This window comes from Equus asinus, chromosome 14 (assembly GCF_041296235.1).
Source record: "Equus asinus isolate D_3611 breed Donkey chromosome 14, EquAss-T2T_v2, whole genome shotgun sequence".
NCBI classification, from domain to species: Eukaryota; Metazoa; Chordata; class Mammalia; order Perissodactyla; family Equidae; genus Equus; species Equus asinus.
Window position 1 is genome coordinate 27937798 of NC_091803.1, and position 19695 is coordinate 27957492.

At 47.1% G+C, this 19695-nt stretch overlaps 1 protein-coding gene across 1 annotated transcript in view; it reads right to left on the minus strand.

The window, feature by feature from the left end:
- HS3ST4 (heparan sulfate-glucosamine 3-sulfotransferase 4) overlaps nucleotides 1-14858 on the minus strand; it is a 382810-nt gene extending 367952 nt beyond the window's left edge. The window contains exon 1 of the mRNA XM_044747239.2: nucleotides 13987-14858. Within this exon, the coding sequence (XP_044603174.2) occupies nucleotides 13987-14717 (731 nt within the window). The 5' untranslated portion in view covers nucleotides 14718-14858. The remainder of the gene's footprint in view (nucleotides 1-13986) is intronic.
- Between the last annotated feature and the right edge of the window lie 4837 nt (nucleotides 14859-19695).

Below are 19695 nucleotides of genomic sequence, written 5' to 3' on the forward strand. Positions count from 1 at the left end.
GGGCAACAAGTGCAAAGGTCCTGAGGTACGGCCATGTTTGGCTTCTCAGATACAGCAAGGAAGCTAATGTGGCTCAAGGAGAGGAGCAAAGAGAAGATGACAAGTGAATGTGGCTGAAGAGGTTGGCAGGGTCAGATCCTGTAGGGCCTTGTAGATCATGGCCAAGACTTAGAATTTTTCTCTAGGTTGACAACAAGCCACTGGAAAATTTAAATTAGGAGAGTGATGCAGTCTGCTTTATGTTCTAAAAGGATCATTTCCCCCAGCCACTGTGTGGACAGCAGATTACAGAGGGCAAGAAAGTCAGCAGGAACAAGAACAGAAGTCGGCTGCAGCAGCCTGGGCAAGGGGTGAGGGGGTACCAAGGCAGGTGGTGCCAAGTAAACAGATACACAGAGAAAGAGATGTCTACTGATAGCTACCGACACACACACATACATAGACATGTATGGACATGCACGTCTATCTCCACCACAACAACACACTTATAGTATGATATAGTCTTTACAATGATTGAAGAAAATTATTTTTCACATAAAAAATCAATATAGGCAAATACATCTAAATGGAAAAAGAAAAAATAAAGAAACTTGCAGGAATAACACTCACGACTGAAGTTTAGAAGATACCAAACTCTTGATATCAAAATACACTATTAGAGCTTCAGGTAAATTTTATGTATGCTCCTAAAATATCCTGTGACCTCCTAAAATAGTTCTGTGTTCCAACTGCAAAAAATATTATGCCTCATCAATTTATTCACCCTTCCATTGGAGTGACTTCTGATAGAAGAGAATAGAGATATAGTATGACCACATCCTTGTGTGAGTTACTGTAGCAGACAGCTGACTGTCCCCAGACTTGTTCTTTCCTCCTTCCTGGGCACAGAGACACTCAGTAAGTTCCCCAGATTCCTCTGCAGCTGGAGGTGGCCATGCAACGAAATCTCCCCAGCAGAAGGAGAGCGGAAGTTATGAGCGACATTACTGCCTCACCTGCTTCAGAGGAACCCGCTCCTGGCCTTCTGCCCTCGCTGCTTCATGGTGGCTGGAATGCGGATGGGGTGCAGTCCCAGTTCCCATCACGCAGCAGAGGAAACCCTCTAAGGCAGGGGTTCTCAACCAGAGGCAGTTTTGGACCCCAGGGGACATTTGGCAATGTCCGGAGGCATTTTTGGTTATTAAAACTGGGGGAGGGCCTAACTACTAGCATCTGGGGGGATATAGGCCAGAGAGACTGCTAAACATCCTACAATACACAGGACAGCCCCCCACAACAAAGACTTTCCTGTCCCAAGGTGTCAATGATGCCGAAGTTGAACCACCTTGCCGTTAGGCCATGTTTCTCAAACTTCGTGCATAATAATTACCCAAGTATCGTCTTAAAACGTAAATTCTGCTTCAGAAAGTTTGGGATGGGATCTGAGATTCTGCTTTTCTAACAAGCTCCCTGGGGGACGGCAGAGCAACCAGATGGGAAGAACAGAACTTGGGTCTCTGAACGGTCTCCTGGAGCACAGCTGCCCCCGCAAGACCGGCTGGAGTGCTCATGCACGCCTGCTGTTCAAACACACACGCCTGCACTCACTGTGGTCAGCTTGGGTCTCTCGGAGTGGCTGGTCACCATGCAGCCCTGACTGCTACAAACCTTGAATATCAACTTTCGTTGCGTAGTAGAAAAATCATTGTCTGTCTTACGGAAGCCACTGTGTTGGGGTCTCTGTTTTCACCCTAACTCGTAAAGTTACCATCTGCAAATATTGGATGGGTACCTCTTTTTTGCTGTTTGGCAAGAGAACTAAAGAGCCCCAGAGGTGGTATTTTCCAGAAAGGGAGACAAAGCAAAGGGAAGACATGGAATGAGACGGAGACCGCTCGAGCTATCTGAGGAGAGCATACTGCTGCTGTAACAAATGACCATTCACGGATGGCTTAACTGTCCTGGACGCCAGAACTCTGACACGGGTCTCCACGGGCTAAAATCAAAGTGTCCACAGGCTGTGTTCCTCTGGAGGCTCTAAGCAAGGATGGATTTCCTTCCCTGTTCCCTAGCTTCCAGAAGCTTCCTGAATTCCTTGGCTCATGACCCCTTCCTCTATCTTCAAAGCCAGCAACAGCAGGTTGAGCCCCTCTCGTGCTGCCATCCCTCTGACTCTCGCTCCCTGCCTCCCTCTTCCACTTAAAAGGACCCCTGGGATCACACGGGGCCCATCCAGATAATCCAGGATTATCTCCCATCTCAAGGTTAGCTGTTTAGCAATCATAATTCCATGTGCAACCTTAATTCCCCTTTGCCACATAATCTAGCATATTCAGTTTCCGGGAATTAGGACATGGTTATGGGGGGGCGGGGGCATTATTCTGCCTTCTTTAGGTTAGAAAGTAGGTTAGTCAGGCAGCCAGAAGGTAAGAAGTTAATATGCCAACCTGGAAAAGAGACAGGGTGCAGAGGAAAAAGAAATGATAGGTCATTTGAGAGCAAAATGAAAGAATCTCCTGGTCACTCCCAAAGTTCATGAGCCGCAGCACAATCCTAAGAAGCAAGTGTACCCCACCGCTCTGTACATTTTCAGCACAAAAGAACGACGCATCAGTGGTCCTGAGCTGGGTGAAAGAGTTATGCAGACAGAGGTTCTCCAGAATTCCGGGATCTTTATGCAGTCTGCCCTCACAATGTTTGATATCCATGGTGTATAATAGTTTCTGTAAATTAAACTTCTTAATCTAACTTTATGATAAGAATGCTTGTCCTGTATTTCAGGTATTCCCTGGAGTTCAATATTCCAGAAAACCAATTATCTGGGGGAATTCACGAAAACGTGCATGGATTAATAAAACTAACAGACGTAGACAAAGCAGATCCCAGCACAGCATCATCATTCTATCCTTGCAAAAGCACCATGGAATTATTAGAGGCTGGTACCCCCATTTGAGAGATGAGAAAACAAAGGCTCAAAGGCTGAATACTTATCTATGTGCACAAGGCAAGGTAGACACAGAACTCAGACTCAAAGCCTTAATTCTGATTTCAGGTTCAGCTTTTTCTTTCAAAACACAACATAGCTCCAAACAGTCCAACTGCCCTGTGACAGAGGCACTCAGGCAGTTAGGCTCAAATACTTCCTCAGCTCCAGCGACACCCAACCCTCCAGCCCCCTGCAGAAGGCTCAGCCAGGAGGCACCGGGAAGGGTGCCCCTGTACCTACAGTGAGTGACATATCAAACACGGGCCTCAGCATAATGTTTTGATTGTTAAATGCCAACTATGTAATTTCGGTAACGCATTTAGAGAAACATAATCCACTCTTAGAGCATAATGGTCTATCGGGAGTAATCGAACTCTTCTAAAACTTCGGCAGCACCAGCAACAAAGGCCAGGAACCAAAAGCCACGTGTTACAGTGAAGACACCTGGCTTGTGCCAGCCTGCTGTGTGACCCTGGGACTCCTGCCCGCCCTTCCAGGTCGCATTCACTTTCTGTGTTACAGTGGGATAAGAAAGTCTCGACTTCACGAGGCTGCTGTGAGGAATAAAGGAGGTGATGTCCTGTGCGGTAGGCAGCTTGTGGGAGACTGTTGAGCCCACATGGTTTGTTTGAGTGGGTTTCTCTTTCTTGTACCCAAAATAGTCTTGCAAAAATAGGACGTGAAAGAGCTGACAACAATTCTTAGCCAGAGTTCCCAAGAAATGTGAGTGTCATTTCTTTTCAGAAGCCTGGAGTTTTGCAAGAAAAGTTAGCACACAGCAGGCCCTCCTTCCATTCATTAATTCATTGATTCAGAATTACTGATTAATAAACTACCATGACGGTGTGCCTGCTGGGTGCCAAGCACTGTTCTGGGCACCGGCAAGGAACGAGATGGACAAGAGCCCCACTCTCATGTAATCTGCCTTCTGGTGAGGAAGAAGTAAGGAATCAGCACGATTTTGGAGAGTAGTACATGCTCTGAAGGAAATAAAACAGCGTCACAAGCTCAGACGTGGAAAAGGGTCTTTAAATTAGGTAACTCGGAGAGGTATTTTCGAGGAGCTGAAATTTGAGCCAACACCTGAAGGACAGATAAGGAGACAGGGTAGTTTAAGGATCTGGGGCCGAGTACTCCAGGAGAAGGGAACAGTGGGAATGAGCCTGGTCCCAGAATGGAAGCCACTGCCACAGTCTGCTGTTGGGTCGAGACTCCCTCAATTAGCCTGTCAGGTAGGCAGGCAGTCCATCTGCACGTGGAAAATCACAAGCTCCTGGCAGGGAAAGCCAGCAGTTACTATTCACTCCCATGATGCTGTAAGACACCACCTCCAGTGGGAAAGAGATTTGAGGCAAAGAAAAGAAATGCTGCATGTTTGTGGCCAAACACCTGGGTCTGAATCCCAACTCCACATTTTGAGCAAGTTACTTGACCTCTCTGTGCCTCAGCTCCCTAGCCTGTAAAATCACAGTGCCTCTCTCGCCAGGTCCTCTGAAGACTGAATGACCCCACCGCTTGGAGCAGAGCCTGGCACACACACAGGAATAGAACATGTGTCTATCACCACTACTGTTACCACCACCACCGCCACCATTATTCTTTCCGATCCACCCCATCATCTCCCTGTCCCATTGAAAATAACCATCACTTGTCCCTGACTGGACTTTTGCTTTGCAACAACAGGAGTGCATCTAAATTTACTGATTTACACCAATTCAACTATTAATCCACACCTTGGCACAGTCCTACCACCCTTGAATTTGGGATAGAAAACAATCAGCACCCATCCCCCAAAGAATGATGACACTGTTTATGAATCTGAACAGTAACGGCTGTCTTACCATCCTCTCCGTAATGTAGCAAGTAAGGGAATTCCATACATGAAGTACAACATTTTCGCCACGTTCATATAACCAATACTTTCAGACCACTCTCAAACACACCCTCAACTTAGCAGCAAAGAACTCTAATCAAAGGAGGAGGGAGAGGGGGAGAGAGAGGGGAAGAGCCAGAGACAAGATGAGCGGGAGAGAGGGAGGGAGGCAGGGGGGAGGGGTGGAAAAAAAGACATGCCATCAAAGAGAAAGAGGTCACTTTCCATTTACTCCTCTTTCTTTGATGCCCCTCCATAAAGTATTAAAATTTTGTTCTTACAAGTCCCTTACAACTTTTGCTAAATATATTTCAAGTTATTTTGTTTGTTTGGTTGGTTCTATAAATAGAATATTTTCTCTCATTATATTTCCAAAACGGTTGGGGTAGGCATGTAGGAAAACTACAGATTTTGCATAGTAATTTCCTCATCAGTGCCCTTAATGAACCCTATTATTGTTTCTAATAGATTCATGGGGGGATTGGCTATCTTAGATTTTCCAAAAGAGATGAAATTACTGGCAAATGGTGATAATTCTGCCTCCCCCTTTCTTATTCTTTCTTGTATCCAACTGCATTATCTACGAATTACTGAGCAATGGTAAATGATAGTGACGATAATGGGCATTCTAGTCTTGTTCTGGATTTAATGGGAATGTTTCTAGTACTACACCACTAAAGATGATGCTGGCTTTGGGAAGATCCCATTTTATTAGGAGGTGTTCTAAAAATTAGAAATAGATGCTAATTTAATCACATGCCTTTTAGCATCCATCAAATAAATCATAGAATTTTTCTCATTTACCCGTATTAAGAATAAGTCAAATTATTAGATTTCCTAAGATTGAACCATCCTTCCATTCCTGGAATAAACCCCACTGTGTCAGGACTTTTATTAGTTTGTGATGTAACCATTCACTTGTCTGTTTCTCCACTGTGCAGGCTCTTTCAGATCACTGGCCATGACTGATTCATGTCTGCCCCAGCACAAAGTTGACAGTCAATATGTGTTTAATGAATAAATAAATGAATGAATAACTAAAATAACAAGTGCGTGGAACCTCCCAAAATTAACCCTTTGTCCCTCTTTCTGGGTTGAAATACTCAGAGAGATCATACACCTGTCCCAGAGTGGATCTTATAGGTTTAATAAACATGTGGCTAGACTGGTCCCCACTTCTAGCAACAGAACCCTTGAACACCTCATCTTCATGGGGAAACTATTCCCTATGGTCTCAATGGGACTAGCCCTGGTTGCTTACTCCCCCCACCACTCCAGGCCAAACGGGTGGCTACATCAGCCAGGCCCGATCAGAGTACTACACAACGGCAGCTTTAGGAAGGAGCACATGACCCAACCTGGACCAAAGGCATCTCCAGGAATTTCTTGCAGAAGCTCTTAAGAAAAATTATTTCCAAATCACTATCTACTCTAAGTTTTGTGTAGCCTCATTATTAATTATCCCAGTTATCAGACGTCACAAATGTGAACTTACATTTATAAGTTAAGTACTTTGTTCAGTGTGCCCAGACATCTTTAGATCAGCAAAACTGTACTCATGAAAATATGGGTCTACGCTTCTCCTTTGGAGGCAATCCATCACAGAATCTTCCTGGCCTTTGGGAACTCAGCTTTTCTTGAATGTGCAATTATTTCATACGGGTCTTTGTGGTGGAGCCTTATGTGTTTTAATGGAGAAGTTATTTCCTTCTCTATGGTTTACTATTGCCTTTGGTTGAGGGTATTTTTACGTGAATAGAGCTAGCTGAAAATTTTTCAAGAGACAAGAAAAGAGACTATAAAATTTAGAAAATTTTATATTTCTGGAATTTTCAATAGCATTTACAATTCAACACAATGCAGAGGAAAACAATACACTGGAGACTTCCATAATGGGGTTTAACAATTCTGTAATTTGGGGGAAAGTAAAAACCTCTCAATTAAAAAAAAATATATTATTTCCAAAAGAATTAAATAAACATATAATGTTTGTCTGGGGTTGCTGCTTACCATCTTGCCTAAAATGTAGTGAGAAAACCTATCTGAGAATGAGGCAAGGTAGAGACAAACCCGGCAAAGAATGGAAAGAGACAGAGACCTTGTCAAATCATTCAAGCCCCTGGATTCAGCTTTTCCTGAAGCCACTTACCCCACAGACTTCCTAATTACATAAGCCAATAAAGCATCTTTTTTTGTTTATAATAATTTAAGCTCAATTTCTATCATTCACAACCAAAAAAGTATTGCCTAATTGATGTGTTGCTTTGTTTCCCTGTAAACATGCTTTACACATTCTTAAAAAAAGATTGGGGAAAAAATAAAAACTTAAAGGCAGGCAACCCTAACTAGTGAGTGTTAAGAAAAAAAAAAAATCAACCGCTTGCTTTTAATTAATGGCAAGATGGGCTGAAAAACTCCCTTAGTGAATTATAATTTCAGACTGAAATTCCCAAGACAGTTATAGAGGAGCTTGTCAAACCGCAGAAACCAATGGAATCCAGAGATTACTTGAAAGATCGGTGGTTCAATCAGTTTCAGAAATAGCATCCATTATGCAAACCCAAAACCTTTAAAACTTTCTAACGCACAACCCTAGCAATCTCTCATTCACCTAAAGTCTCAAGGCCCCTCTCCTGACTCAATTTAAAACTAAACATGCCTGGTATGATTTACAAAAGTAAAAATAAATAAATCATGTTATGATGGCCGGAGAACACCAGGGAGTGGCCAAATCGCAAGGTAGGGAGTTTGGCGGGGTCTTCTAGAACAGTCCTGCCTTCTCCAATACCTTCAGCTCTGCAGAAAAATGGAAGGCAAAGCATGCCCTAGGCATTCTAAATACCTCAGTCCCTCTCCACTGCAAGCGGCCTCCATTCCTACTGTGGGCTCAAGAAAATGTGAGCAGGAAAGCCCCGAGAGCCTGCCCCCTTCCATACCCCGTCCCCTTAGTGGAGAAGGCTGGCTGCAGGTACCCCAGGAAATCAGACTCTTCTCCTCCTTCAGCTCAAGTCACAGTAGACCAAATTCTGGAATTGGTTTGGATTATTCTCTGGAGAGCTACTTAGCCGCTTCAGTGTTTGAAATCCCTCATTCAGACATAATCTTGAAATAAAAGACGATATGCTAATGAAAAATGCATTACAGCTTTCTCTGTAGGGCCTTCCGTACTGATAGGCAGGATAAAAGGAAGGAATTGAAGGAAAATGAAGGAGAAAAGCAAAGGAAAAGGAAAATTAGGAGAGAAAGAGAGGAGAGAAGGAGAAGAAGAAATTTATCATGTCACACACTCTGCGTGGGGGCACTTTTTAAGGGCCGCTTCATTTCACCCTCACAGAATCACTTGCAAGTAAGTAACATTGAACCCATTCTGCAGACAAAAAAAATGAAGGCTTGGTGATATTAAGTAACTTGTCTAAGGTCACACAATGAGGATGCAGGGATTCTGACTCAGAGATACAAAAACAGGCTCCAAATAATGTTGCTCCTACAGTGCTCTGGTGCTTCCTCTGAAGGGTCTAACACAGAAGTCTGCTCCAGAACCAAAGCATTGTAGTGGGTAAATGGACCCTACGGAGACAATATAACCTCATCAGAAAAGAAACAGGAATTATTTTAAAAAAAAGAAAGAAAAGAAAAAGAGAGAAAGAAACAGTTTAATATAGGTAACCCGACACCCAACAGAACTAGGATGGGGCAAGGCAGAGCCAGAGCCCAATTTTCTAACTCTCAGGTCTTACTCAATCCATCTGACCAGAACCTATTATATAAGTATAGTTTATCTATATGGATCAAATAGGGGAATGCCTCGTTAATGAGTGAAAAGCTGAAAATTTTCTCAACTTCTGGAAAATGTTCATTGGGAACAAATGGGAAATTTATTGGGGAATTGTCCTTTTCTGCCTCAATGTTCCTCTTTCTACCCAGCTCCTTTTGCTGTTGTTGCAATGTATCTGGGAGGTATTTGCCCCACGCTCTTGCAAAATCTGCAAAGGGGGAAAACTCTAACCTAAAATAGCACACAGAAGCCACAATTGTGACAACTACAAAGGGTACGGGTGTGCCAGTTACTTTCTGAAATGAGTTTAAGCCAGAGTCACAGACTGGTAGCCAGCTGGCTGTATCCAGCCCACAGGTGGGTTTTGTTTGTCCGCAGTGCTGGCCCACACTGCACTCGGAAGAAATTTCCATCTGTTGCCAACATTCAAAACCAGATAATTTTACATCAAAAACTGGATTTCCAGTTTCTCTTACCAAGTGGAAGATCTGACAACCGTGATGCCATGTTTGCACGTGGAAAAGAGTAGCTGCCCCTTTAGACAGAACATGTGTGTCCCGGTTTCTCCCCACCTGGTCTATTTCACTCATTTATACAATCGCTGTGGGCCCAGAAGGCATGTGAGTTGGTGACCCTTGGTTTAAGAGGTTAAGCAGATGTAGACTGCAAAGCCAATCATTATTAGACTTTTCCTAAAAACACCCCCAATAACAGACTCTTCTCTCAGTATTAAGACAGCTGTGACAGAAGGTAAGGCATATGAGACCAAAAGGATTTGAGAAATGGAAAAACCCAATAGTTGAGTCCATTTGGATTTTTGGTCTAGGATACTCACTTTTTGCTTAGAAAATACATTCACTTTTATTATTTCATTTATTCCTCTCAACAATCCTGCAAGGAAGGAATTATTCTCAGATAAACAAACTGAAAATGAGTGATGTTAAATCAGTTATCCAACCAAGATCATCTAACAAGTTGCAAAACCCAATTTTGTCCAGCTACAAACACCTTGCTTTTGAAATAATGAAAGAACACTCTGTAAGGTCACAAGGCCTGTTTCCACCTCAGGGCCTTTGTACCTGCTGTTCCCTCTACTGGAAACCTCTCCACCTAGATCTCCACATGGCAGGATCTTACTCTTTCACTTCATTTACATCCCCTCCACAGAGAGGTTTCCCCTAACCATTTGACTTAAAATAATATCTGTGCATGCACACACACACCCCCCAATTACTCTCTAGACGCCTGCTTCTCAAAGTGAGGTTCAGGGATCAGCAGCATCAGCATCAACTGGGAAGTTAGAAATGCAGAGTCTGAGGCCCCTCCCCAGACCTGCTGAATCAGAATCTGCATGTTAACAACACCCCAGGTGATCCACATGCATTTCAAGTTTAAAAAGCACTGCTCTACAGGAGCCCTGCCCAGTGGAAATGCAATGGGAGTCACAAGTGTCATTTTAAGTTTTCCACAGCCACATTAAAAAGGTTAAAAGAAAGATCATTTGTTTGCTGTCTCCCCTACCGCCCTACTAAAAGATGTCATTTCCACAAGAACAGGTCCTCCCTCTGTCTTGTTCTCCACTTTATCCCCAGTACCTAAAACAGTACTGGGCACATGGTAAACGTTATTAAGTGTTTGTTGAATGAAAGAAGGAAAAGACATTCTAGTACTTTCTGTGCGGCAGCGTGGTACAGGGAAAGAAACCAGCACTCTGAAATTGGACAGATGTGGTCAACTCAACCACTGACCAGCTGAGCAACCTTCAGCAAGTGGTTCACCCTCCGGGAGCCACCTGGAGTGTAAACCAGGAATGTTGCTGTTTAACTCACAGCCTCATCATGACGCCCCGATGTGATAACATGTCTGCGAAGCACCAACCACCACAATCACAGGCATTCAATCAATGCCAGCGCCTTTCCATTGTCCTCTTTCATTCTCTCCAAATACCACATGCGAATAACGCTGCTGACCACTTTCCTCTGTGTGGCATGAGCATGACTGAAGCTGTTTTCCTGAGTTATTTTCCCCCAGCCAATGGGACCTGCGTATTAACTGCTACCACTGCAGACAACTGGAAACCGTGGAGGGTCACTTCTCATCACCCTGGAGCTGAGTGGCTCCCAGAGCAAAGTGGTCACGGTTACTGTTCAGTCTGTCAACCACGAGGGAGGCCACAGCTCGAGTCGTCTCTGTCACTTTGATGAGTTCTGCTGTGGCAGCCAGTTGGCCTGCCACAAGGTCCCATCCCTTAGGAGAGTTCAAGGTCTCTGCCCAGCCAGAGTGTATCGGCTCATACTGAAAGGTGTGTCCTGGCTTTACCCTTTTATTTGGGGGGTGGACAGAGGAAGGAGTGGAGGGTTTAATCTACTCCTAATTATTAATCACTGGCCTCTGTCCATCCACCAAGTGAGGCTTGCTTCTCCATAGCTTTAACACACACATCCTAATCCATCAGTCCATCCTGCCCTGAAAATCCAATGCACATGTTCTCATCTCAGATGTGTCTTTGACTCACGTTAGATCAACAGCACAGGAGAAAGCAAAACCCAGATTTAGATATAACTGGAGTGACACCAGAAATAAATCTGTTCGGGCTGCCTAGGTGGATATGAGGAAACCCCAAGCCAGCTGTGCCGAGAGCAGCCCCAATTTCTTCTCGCTCTCCCTCTTGCTGAAAACACAACCAGAACAGAAACACTAGCAGAATTAGTAGGCTATTGGAAAACACACTGAAAAGAAAAACAAAAACAAAATAAATATATGGGGGCAAATCAAAGCCTTTAATTAACCTGTGGATCTCTAACCAGTTAAACAGTAGAGTAAGATTTCAGGCAGAATACGTGGTATAACCATTTAAGTAGCGATGCCACCACTGAAAAGATGGAGTTGCACCAAGGAACCAGGAGGAAGGGTTTCTGTTACTGGTTTGAATCAATGCCACTGTTTCCTTTTCTACAATACAGTGAGGTTGTCATTCCCTCTTCCTTCATGGGAGAGAGAGGAGCCTGAAGAGGTGCAGCAAGTAAAAATCCCACAAATGTCCTCAAAGCACTGCTGTCCCTCGTAAGGCTGGAGAGCGGTCCAAGGCCAGTGCCAGCCCACTCGGCTCCTGCAGGTCCAAGGGGTTTCTGGGAGTCTTCTCAACAGCCAGGTTTGGGTGGCTGATGATTCCCTCTATGTTAGACAGATTCTCCTCCCGCACTTCCAATCGGCACCACTGAGCCTAAGGGTCTCCCACGGGCAAGTCGCTGGGGTAGATCGAGGACACAGAGACACCGCATGGTCCTCTGAAGTGAGGATCAAGAGGATCCAGTTCTGTCCACACCTCTCCAGTGGAACAGTTCTACAGGTGGCTACCAAATACTGACACCCAATACCACAAGGCCCAAATACCACAAGTGATGGTGAGAGTACCACCGAGCTGGAATGACATCTTCAGTAGCCATGTCATGACAGCGAGGCCAGTTCATACCTTCCTTTCCCAGCCGCAGTGTAAAACAACATGAGAAAATCTGGCATCTTCTATCCTTTCATTCAGAAAATTCTCCAGACCCTACGATGGGGCCTCCTGACACGCACTCCACCACGCACACGTCATCAACGTTATTTGAAGTCACCTGAATCAAACACCCCCATCTCTATTTCCAGCTGCCACAAAGCAACACAACACACGTTGGAAAGGTCTGATGTTCAGGCCTTCCTCTCCCCCAAAGGGCATCTGACACTTCTCACAAGATACACAGCTTTAAAATTAGAACTGGAAAAGACCACAGTGACCCTCATAGGGCTGAAGCTACCCCACAGCAGAAATCAGAACATTCCTACAACCAACAATTAAACAACATAAACCTTCCCAAACATCTCCTTCTTTCTCTGGTTTGCTGTTGTTGCATTAATCATCCTAACACCTTTTTAATTATAATCGCAAACTGGAAGCCATGGCTTGCGATGTTATAAATACTGATTTTCCAGTTCAATTAGGCATTTGCTGTTTTCTGTTTTGATAGGAAGGGGCTGTTTGCAGCCTCCTAAAATGTTGCAATTAGTTCTCTCTGTTGAAACAGACAAGACATTAACAGACACATTTGCTGTTTCCCGTTTAATGTGCTGGAATGTTCATGCCTACGTGTACTTCTCTCAAGCTTTGAAAGCATAGGCATATTTTTAAAAGTTGAAGAAATCAATCACAATACACACATTTATTATATATTTCTGAAGTTAGGTTATTTCTAAAACTTTCACAGGCTGTAATTTAAACTTAGAAAGCACATCTCTTCAACAGCAAGGCAACTTGTCAGCAAACAATCCTTATTTTACCTACTGGCTCTGTTAAGATGATAACATCACTTTAGCTGACAAAGCCCCTGTTTCTGTCTGACAATTGCAATTAATTACTGAGATGTAACAGAGATGGGGCCAGCCATCCAGATCTGTTTTCCAGGGAGAGAGAAAACAAGGGGAAAGAGGGAAGGAAAAAAAAAAAGCAAAGGAGGTTTGCCTTTTGGGCATCTGCTCCAGTGTTTTTAAATGTTATGGCTGGCAAGAAAGCCGGATTACTATTTTACCTGCACTTAACTTTCTACTCTCCTCTCCTTTCCCTCACCGCTGGGAGATGGTGGAAGAGAAGGGAGATGAACATCTCACAAGACAGAAGCTCTAATCTGTTGCCAAGGAGGCGCCCGTTAGAAAGGGCAGGGGTGCAGGATGTAAAAACTCTTAGGGCACCGACTGTCGTGCAGACCTTGATGCTCCTGATGCAAAATCAACCCAGGGTTCATGCAGCCACCTGGGGATAGAAAGTCCTGGAGATGGGGAACATCCTCAGTCTTTTCTGGCAAGCCAAAATTCACCAGTATCATCTTTTTAACTGTTCCCTGTTCATTTTGCTCTAACCTGAAAATGCTAAAGTCAGATTCCAGACACGCAAATACGTTTGAGGGCGATTTTGAGAGATTCCAGGAGATCTCAAAGCCCTTCAGTCAATCTAGCTGTCCTGCTTCATGCCTTAGCGTCCCCAACGCAGCAGCGCAGAGCCCCACAAGAGCCTGGGCTGGGAAACACCCCGCGGGCACCTGGGCTGGGGATTCCCAGGCATGGAGCTAGGCAGCTTCAGAAAGCACCTCCCTGGGTGAGGAGCCTGAGGCAGGCAGGGCAGTGTGACACCAGCTCCCCTCGCCCTGAAATACAGTGATCCCTGGGCCAGCCTCCAGTCCTCTCCGCGCTCCCCCGAGCAGCCCCGCCAGGGTCCGCAGAGCCCTCGTGGGGCGAAGGGCTCTCGGGGAGGTGCCTGGATGTCGAAGGGCGTGGGAAACCGCAGCTTTCCCTCTGGGTCTTCCCCACGCATCTATCCCCCGCGCCAGCCCAGGGTCCTACCTGTACCACTCCAGCCCCTTTTCGTAGTTCCTGTCGAAGAAGTGTGGCTCTACGCCCACCGCCCTCACGTCCGGGTGGACTCGGATCGCCTCCAGCAGCGCGCGGGTACCTCCTTTCTTGACCCCGATGATAAGCGCCTGTGGCAGCTTCTTCTCCCCATAGTCGGGGGTGCTGAGGGCGCCGCCCCTCTCGCTGCTCCCGTTGGCCGCTCTCCGGCCTGCGAGCTCCTCGTCGGTGGTGCTGGACTCCTGCGCTTCCCTCTCCAGCAGCGCGCTCTGCGCAGTGATCATCTCGCCAGGGGCCAGCGCGGTCCGGAGCCAGGTGTCCCGAGCGCCCCCGCCGCCGCTCGCCAGCCCCCAGCCGTCGGCCCCGGGGGCAGCGGGCTGCTCGGAGGGCTCCGGGGGCTCCCCGCGGCTCGCGTTGTCCGGCGGCGGCGCGGGCGGCTGCGAGGGGGTGCCGAGGCGCACGGGGGGCGGCAGCAGAGAGGGTGGCGGCGGGCTCGGCGGGGGCTCGGCGGCGGCGCCCGGCGGCTCCTGCAGCGCCAGGGGGAATTGCAGGGAGCCCGAGCCTCCCAGGAGGCTGTAGCACAGGTAGGTGACGGACAGGGACAAGGTGCACATAAAAAGCAGCTTGCGCGCCGGCGGCCCCTTAGGAGAGGCGCCGGGCGGCGGCGGCGCGGCGAGAGGTGGAGGCGGAGGCGGAGGCGGAGGAGGTGCGGGCCACGGGGCCATCGTGGCTCCCGGCTCGCGGCGGCGGCGGCGGCGGCAGCCCCCGGCGCTGCCCGGACATGGTTTCAGCCGCCGCCACCGCCGCCGCCGCCACCGCCGCCGCCCAGCCGCCCCGGCTGCATGAAGCGACGCCGCTGCACCCCCGGCCCTGGCCGCTGTCCCGCTGCGCCGGGGGAGAACCCGGCTGCATGGCCCCCCTCCCCACTCTTCCCGCGGAGTCCGGGTGGCCCCCCCACCACCCCCCCTCAGCCTCTGGCAAGGGGACCGAGGGGGGCGCGCGGACCCGCCGGCTGCACCTGCTCCGTCTGCAGCGCCCCCGCTTCCCCGGCTCCGCCGCGGCTCCTGCTTCAGCCTCTGCCGCCGCCGCCGCGCGCTGTTGCAGCCCCGAGTTCCTTCCCCGCTGCTAACTTTCTGCCGGGAGAGAGGAGAGGCGCGGAGGAGAGGCGGAGGGGCCCGGGCGCGCGCCCCGCGCCGCCGAGGGAAGGGGGAGTGCGCCTCGCGCGCGCCTGCGGAGTGGGACACGGCATGGAGGCGTGCGCTAGGGCTGGGGCACCCAGCAAAGCGGAGATCGTGCCCCCCCCCCCCCCCCGGCCCCCGCCCCGCACCACATCCATGCTGGAGGGGTTCCCCGCCCAATCCCGGGTGCTTCCCCTCCCCTGGGAGCCTGGGACGCCAGTTTCTCCTTCCCTCTGCCGATACTTTCGAAGATGTAGAGCCCGCCGCCCGCCGCCAGTGCCGCGCACCAGGAAGCTGGAGGCCACAAGGTGGTGAGCTCCCGCTTCCCCTTTTCTCATGGGACTCCAAGCAAACTCGGTCCATCCGTGACCCGCCCTTCTCCCTTCCTGGACATCCTCCTGCCGTTGACACAGGAGGAATTTCTTGTCCGTACCAGGATTCCCATCCCAACTTCCATCTTTCCAGCCTCCCCATCTTAGCTTGAAGCTCCTGATTGGTGGAGCTTCGACACAAACCCACAGATTTCCTTGTCCTAGAGCTTTTGCCTCTGTCCCGCCACCGGTTGACTGTGCTTTCTGCTCCAAAAGGAGAGGCTGTCTCCTCCTCGACACCCTGAACCACAGATGCACATGCGCCCCTTGGGGGCCATTGCCGCTCAAGGAGTTCAGATTTCCCTGGACTAAAATAGACTGAGACTATCATCGCCCTAATAAGCAGAGAGAAGTTATAAGCAGAGAGAAGTTGGAGAAGCTGTGTGTGTGCATCGCTTCATTGAATTTAAAAAAAAAAAAAGTATCTTCTTTGCAGAGAGATTTCCGTCCCTCACCTCCCTCTCCTGGGGGGAATGGTAAACATCAGAAGGCTTTGAAACATTCAAAACTAGACTTTGCTTCCTGTTTCCTTTTGCTCAGGGAGGTAGAGGAAACGCGAGGCTGGCATAGCAGGAAGAGGCAGAGCGATCAACTGAGGCACTCCAGCGAACTCTGCTTCCTGGGGGCAGGGGCTGGCCCTGCACGCACCTGGCGCCAGTCTTTCCCAGAGGCTGGCTCCAGTGAGTCCTGTTTACCCTGCTAGCCACAGCTGGGTGCTTGGAGGGTCTGCTTTCGCCTAGAGGGCTGATGTGGTTGGCATCTCCGGTTTTGTTTGATCACATAACAGGGACAACAGTTGAAAGAAAATGTATATAATGTCTAAATATTAACTAGATACCTAGTGCCAAAGAGAGAAAAAAAATGTTAATCCAATAAGACGAAGAACACAGACTTTTCCCTGAGTGAACAGAAGCTCACTGCTGCTCTCAGCTGGACGTGAGCTTCCTTCACTGCAGCTTCAGCTCAGATAAAGATTATTCCTTTAGAATATATTTTTTATGGTACACCGGAGACCTCTGAAATGCAGAGTCTGGTGTCCTGTAAATCATTTCTTGGGACTAGGGATGCTTTTTCAAACACCACGCGACTGCACTCCTGTAATGTTAATGGGAAGGGGCCAACTGGAGCTGGGAGCAGCACAGCTTGCCCTCCCTCCTTCGGCTCCAAGCCCAGCTCTGGGTGGTCGCCCAGGAGGGCCCAGTTGCAGCAAATATTGTCACTGCCGTGGTCCATCTCCCTTTCGAAGCTCAGGCACCAGGATGCCCAGCACGTGGTCCAGGGGCCTCCCTACAGTCCCTGCCTGGCTCTCAGACTCCTGTATCCCCGCTCTCGGCAATCCAAATGAACCTGCTCTGTAGCTAGTTTTACTAAAGATGTGCTTTCAAATTTGGAAAGGTTTTGATAAAATGGTACTAACATTTAACCTAGAGGTGGCAAGCTGGTAACAAATTAAGAGCTAAATGTGGCCAGCGCAGTGATATTAAGAAGTTTAAACTGGTTGCAATGTTGCAAAATTGAGGACTTGCCCAAAAAATTTGGCTATGAGGTTTCTGCTGAAATAGTAGATCCAGCAACTTTGGGCCCCTCAGCCAGAACCGAGAGGCCCCCCTGACATGCAGCATGTGCCCTGTTCGTCACGGTGCCCCCCCAGAGTGCCCTCATACATTTATGTCACTTGCCTGGATGCTGCTAATGAGGACACTTCCCAGTGTCCCTTCTCCCTCTCGTCCACATATAGTCCTACTTAAATAAGAGACTCTTGAAAGAACGGAACCCCGTTGGTGAAATGTTAGGCCCCACAACTGATGGGGAAGAGGTGATTTTGGGGGAGAGGAGCTTTGTAGATTTCTCACTGGGCCACTTACCTGTTTTGTTCTCCATCCAGGTTTTTTCTGGGAGTAAGTTCTTGAGAAACCTATAATGAAAAGTAGGAGCTGTCTACATAGGGAGAACTCAGACTTCGTTCAGCAATTCCCTGGGGGTCTGGAGACTGGATAGAATACTTTTTTCTTTTTCCATTGCCAACACCCATGCCCATTCAGGCCTATGTGAGTTTTTACAATGCTGCTCCAACTGGTCTCCAGGCCTCCAGCGTGCCTCATTTCTCTTCATCTTCATCGTAGAGGACAATAGCAGATCAATGGTTCTGAGGCATGGCTCCACCAGTGCCCTCTCTGATGCAGAAACCTTCCTCTCACTGCCTACCTGATAGACTCCAACTCTCTGCCTTAGCACTCAAGGGCCCCTCTGCCTTTCATGTATCCCACAGTCCTGCCAAACCGAACAGTACCCACTACCCAAGAGCACACATTGCATTCTTCTCTTTCACCTCTGCCTGATCAGATGATAGAGTTAAAACAAAGCCATCATTTGCTAGTTAAGTGACTTTTGGACAGGTCATTTCACCTCCCTGACCTTCAGTTTCTGCATATGTATGTGATGAATAGTAAGACTCACCTCATATTGTTTTTATAAAGAATTAAATTGACTTAGAGAGCATATGCAAAAACAGCTGGCTCCCTGCCTGACACGCTGCAGCCACCAATAATTATTTGGATCTAAATATTGGCTCATGCCATGCCCTGCTTATTTTCCTATTAAAACCTTATCCTTCAAAACTTGGTGTGTACCCTTTCTTCAAAAGCAACCCAAGGTGTAAACTGAAGTTCACTTTCCTAAGCCGCTCAGTAACACTTATAACGCCAAGTCTAATGCCTTAGATCCTTTTTTTTTAAGCAATAGAAGCTAACTCTGGCTAACTTCAGTTTTCTTATTAAAGAAATTGACTAGAAGGATTTATGGTAACTCACATAACTGAAGGGAATTTTTGAGAAATCAACAAACAAAAAGCAAAAATAAGCTTTGGAAGGCACAATAGAGCATAGTGTATAGTTATTATTACTGCCGTTCACCAGATATTGTCGGCTCTTCTCTGGCACACAGAAGGGATGTATTTTCTTGGCCCCTTAAAGTCAGATGTGACTCTGTGAACCTTTGGCGAATGAAATTTGAGCAAAAATGAGGTTGTCTCTTCCAGACAGAACCTTCGGCAAACAGTGGGAGTGTGTTTTTCCTGCCTGGCAGTTGTGCAAGAAGTTGGATCAAGCCTCTTTTAGCTGCCATCTACTCAATCCTCCAGACTGAGCAAGGCCAGCCCCTGATGACATGGAGTATGATCGAGAAATAAACCTTGGTTATTTTTAGCTGAGACTTGGGAGTTTGTTGTGAGTACAACACAACATGGACTATCTGACTGATGAAAACATACATATTATCAATTTCCTCTGCTTTTGACCAAAATGACTTCAGTGAGCCCATATTAGAATTGCTTTTCACAAAAGTGGATAAGTGAAAGATTAGAAGTCTACACTGTCCCAGTAGTGTAGACAGACACCTTGTCTCATATATAGCAAAAATATTTCCTCATTTTGTCCTTTACCTGTCAATAAAAAAGTATCTCTATAGAAATCTGGAGGTAAAGCTCCAGACAAAACCAACATGGTGACAAGGAGGAACATTACATACTTGTAAGAGGAGCAACAGATAAGAAAATAATAATAATGACCGGGAACTTATAGAACCTTGCATTGAAAGGGATCTCACATGGAACTCAGGAAATATTTATAGCTGAAAGCACTACATGACAAAATCTGGTGGATGGAATTAGGCAATACTTATAAGAAAGATTATATCTTCAATATACTTATCTCAAAAGAAGAGAAATTAGAAACAAATGAGCTACTTGTTCAAGAAACTAGACAAAGAGCAAGACAGTAAGGTCAGAAAGAAAGGAAATGATAAAGATAAATGCCAAACCTTTGTTTCTATTTATTTGCTCTTTATTTATTGCTAAGGACTGAATTCTGTCTCCCCACAATTCATATAATGGAAGCCCTGACCCACCTTGTGACCATGTCCAGACACAAGGTCTTTAGGAAGTAATTATGGTGAAAATGAAGTCATAATGGTGGAACCCAAATCAGATAGGACTGTGGCCTCATCAGAAGTGGAAGAGAGAATCGCGTTCTGTTTCTTCACACGCATACACACAACCCACCATCTGAGGACTCAGTGAGAAGGGGACCTTATACAAGCTGAGGAGAGAGCCCTCGCCAGAACCTGACCATGCTGGCATCCTGCTCTCAGGCTTCCAG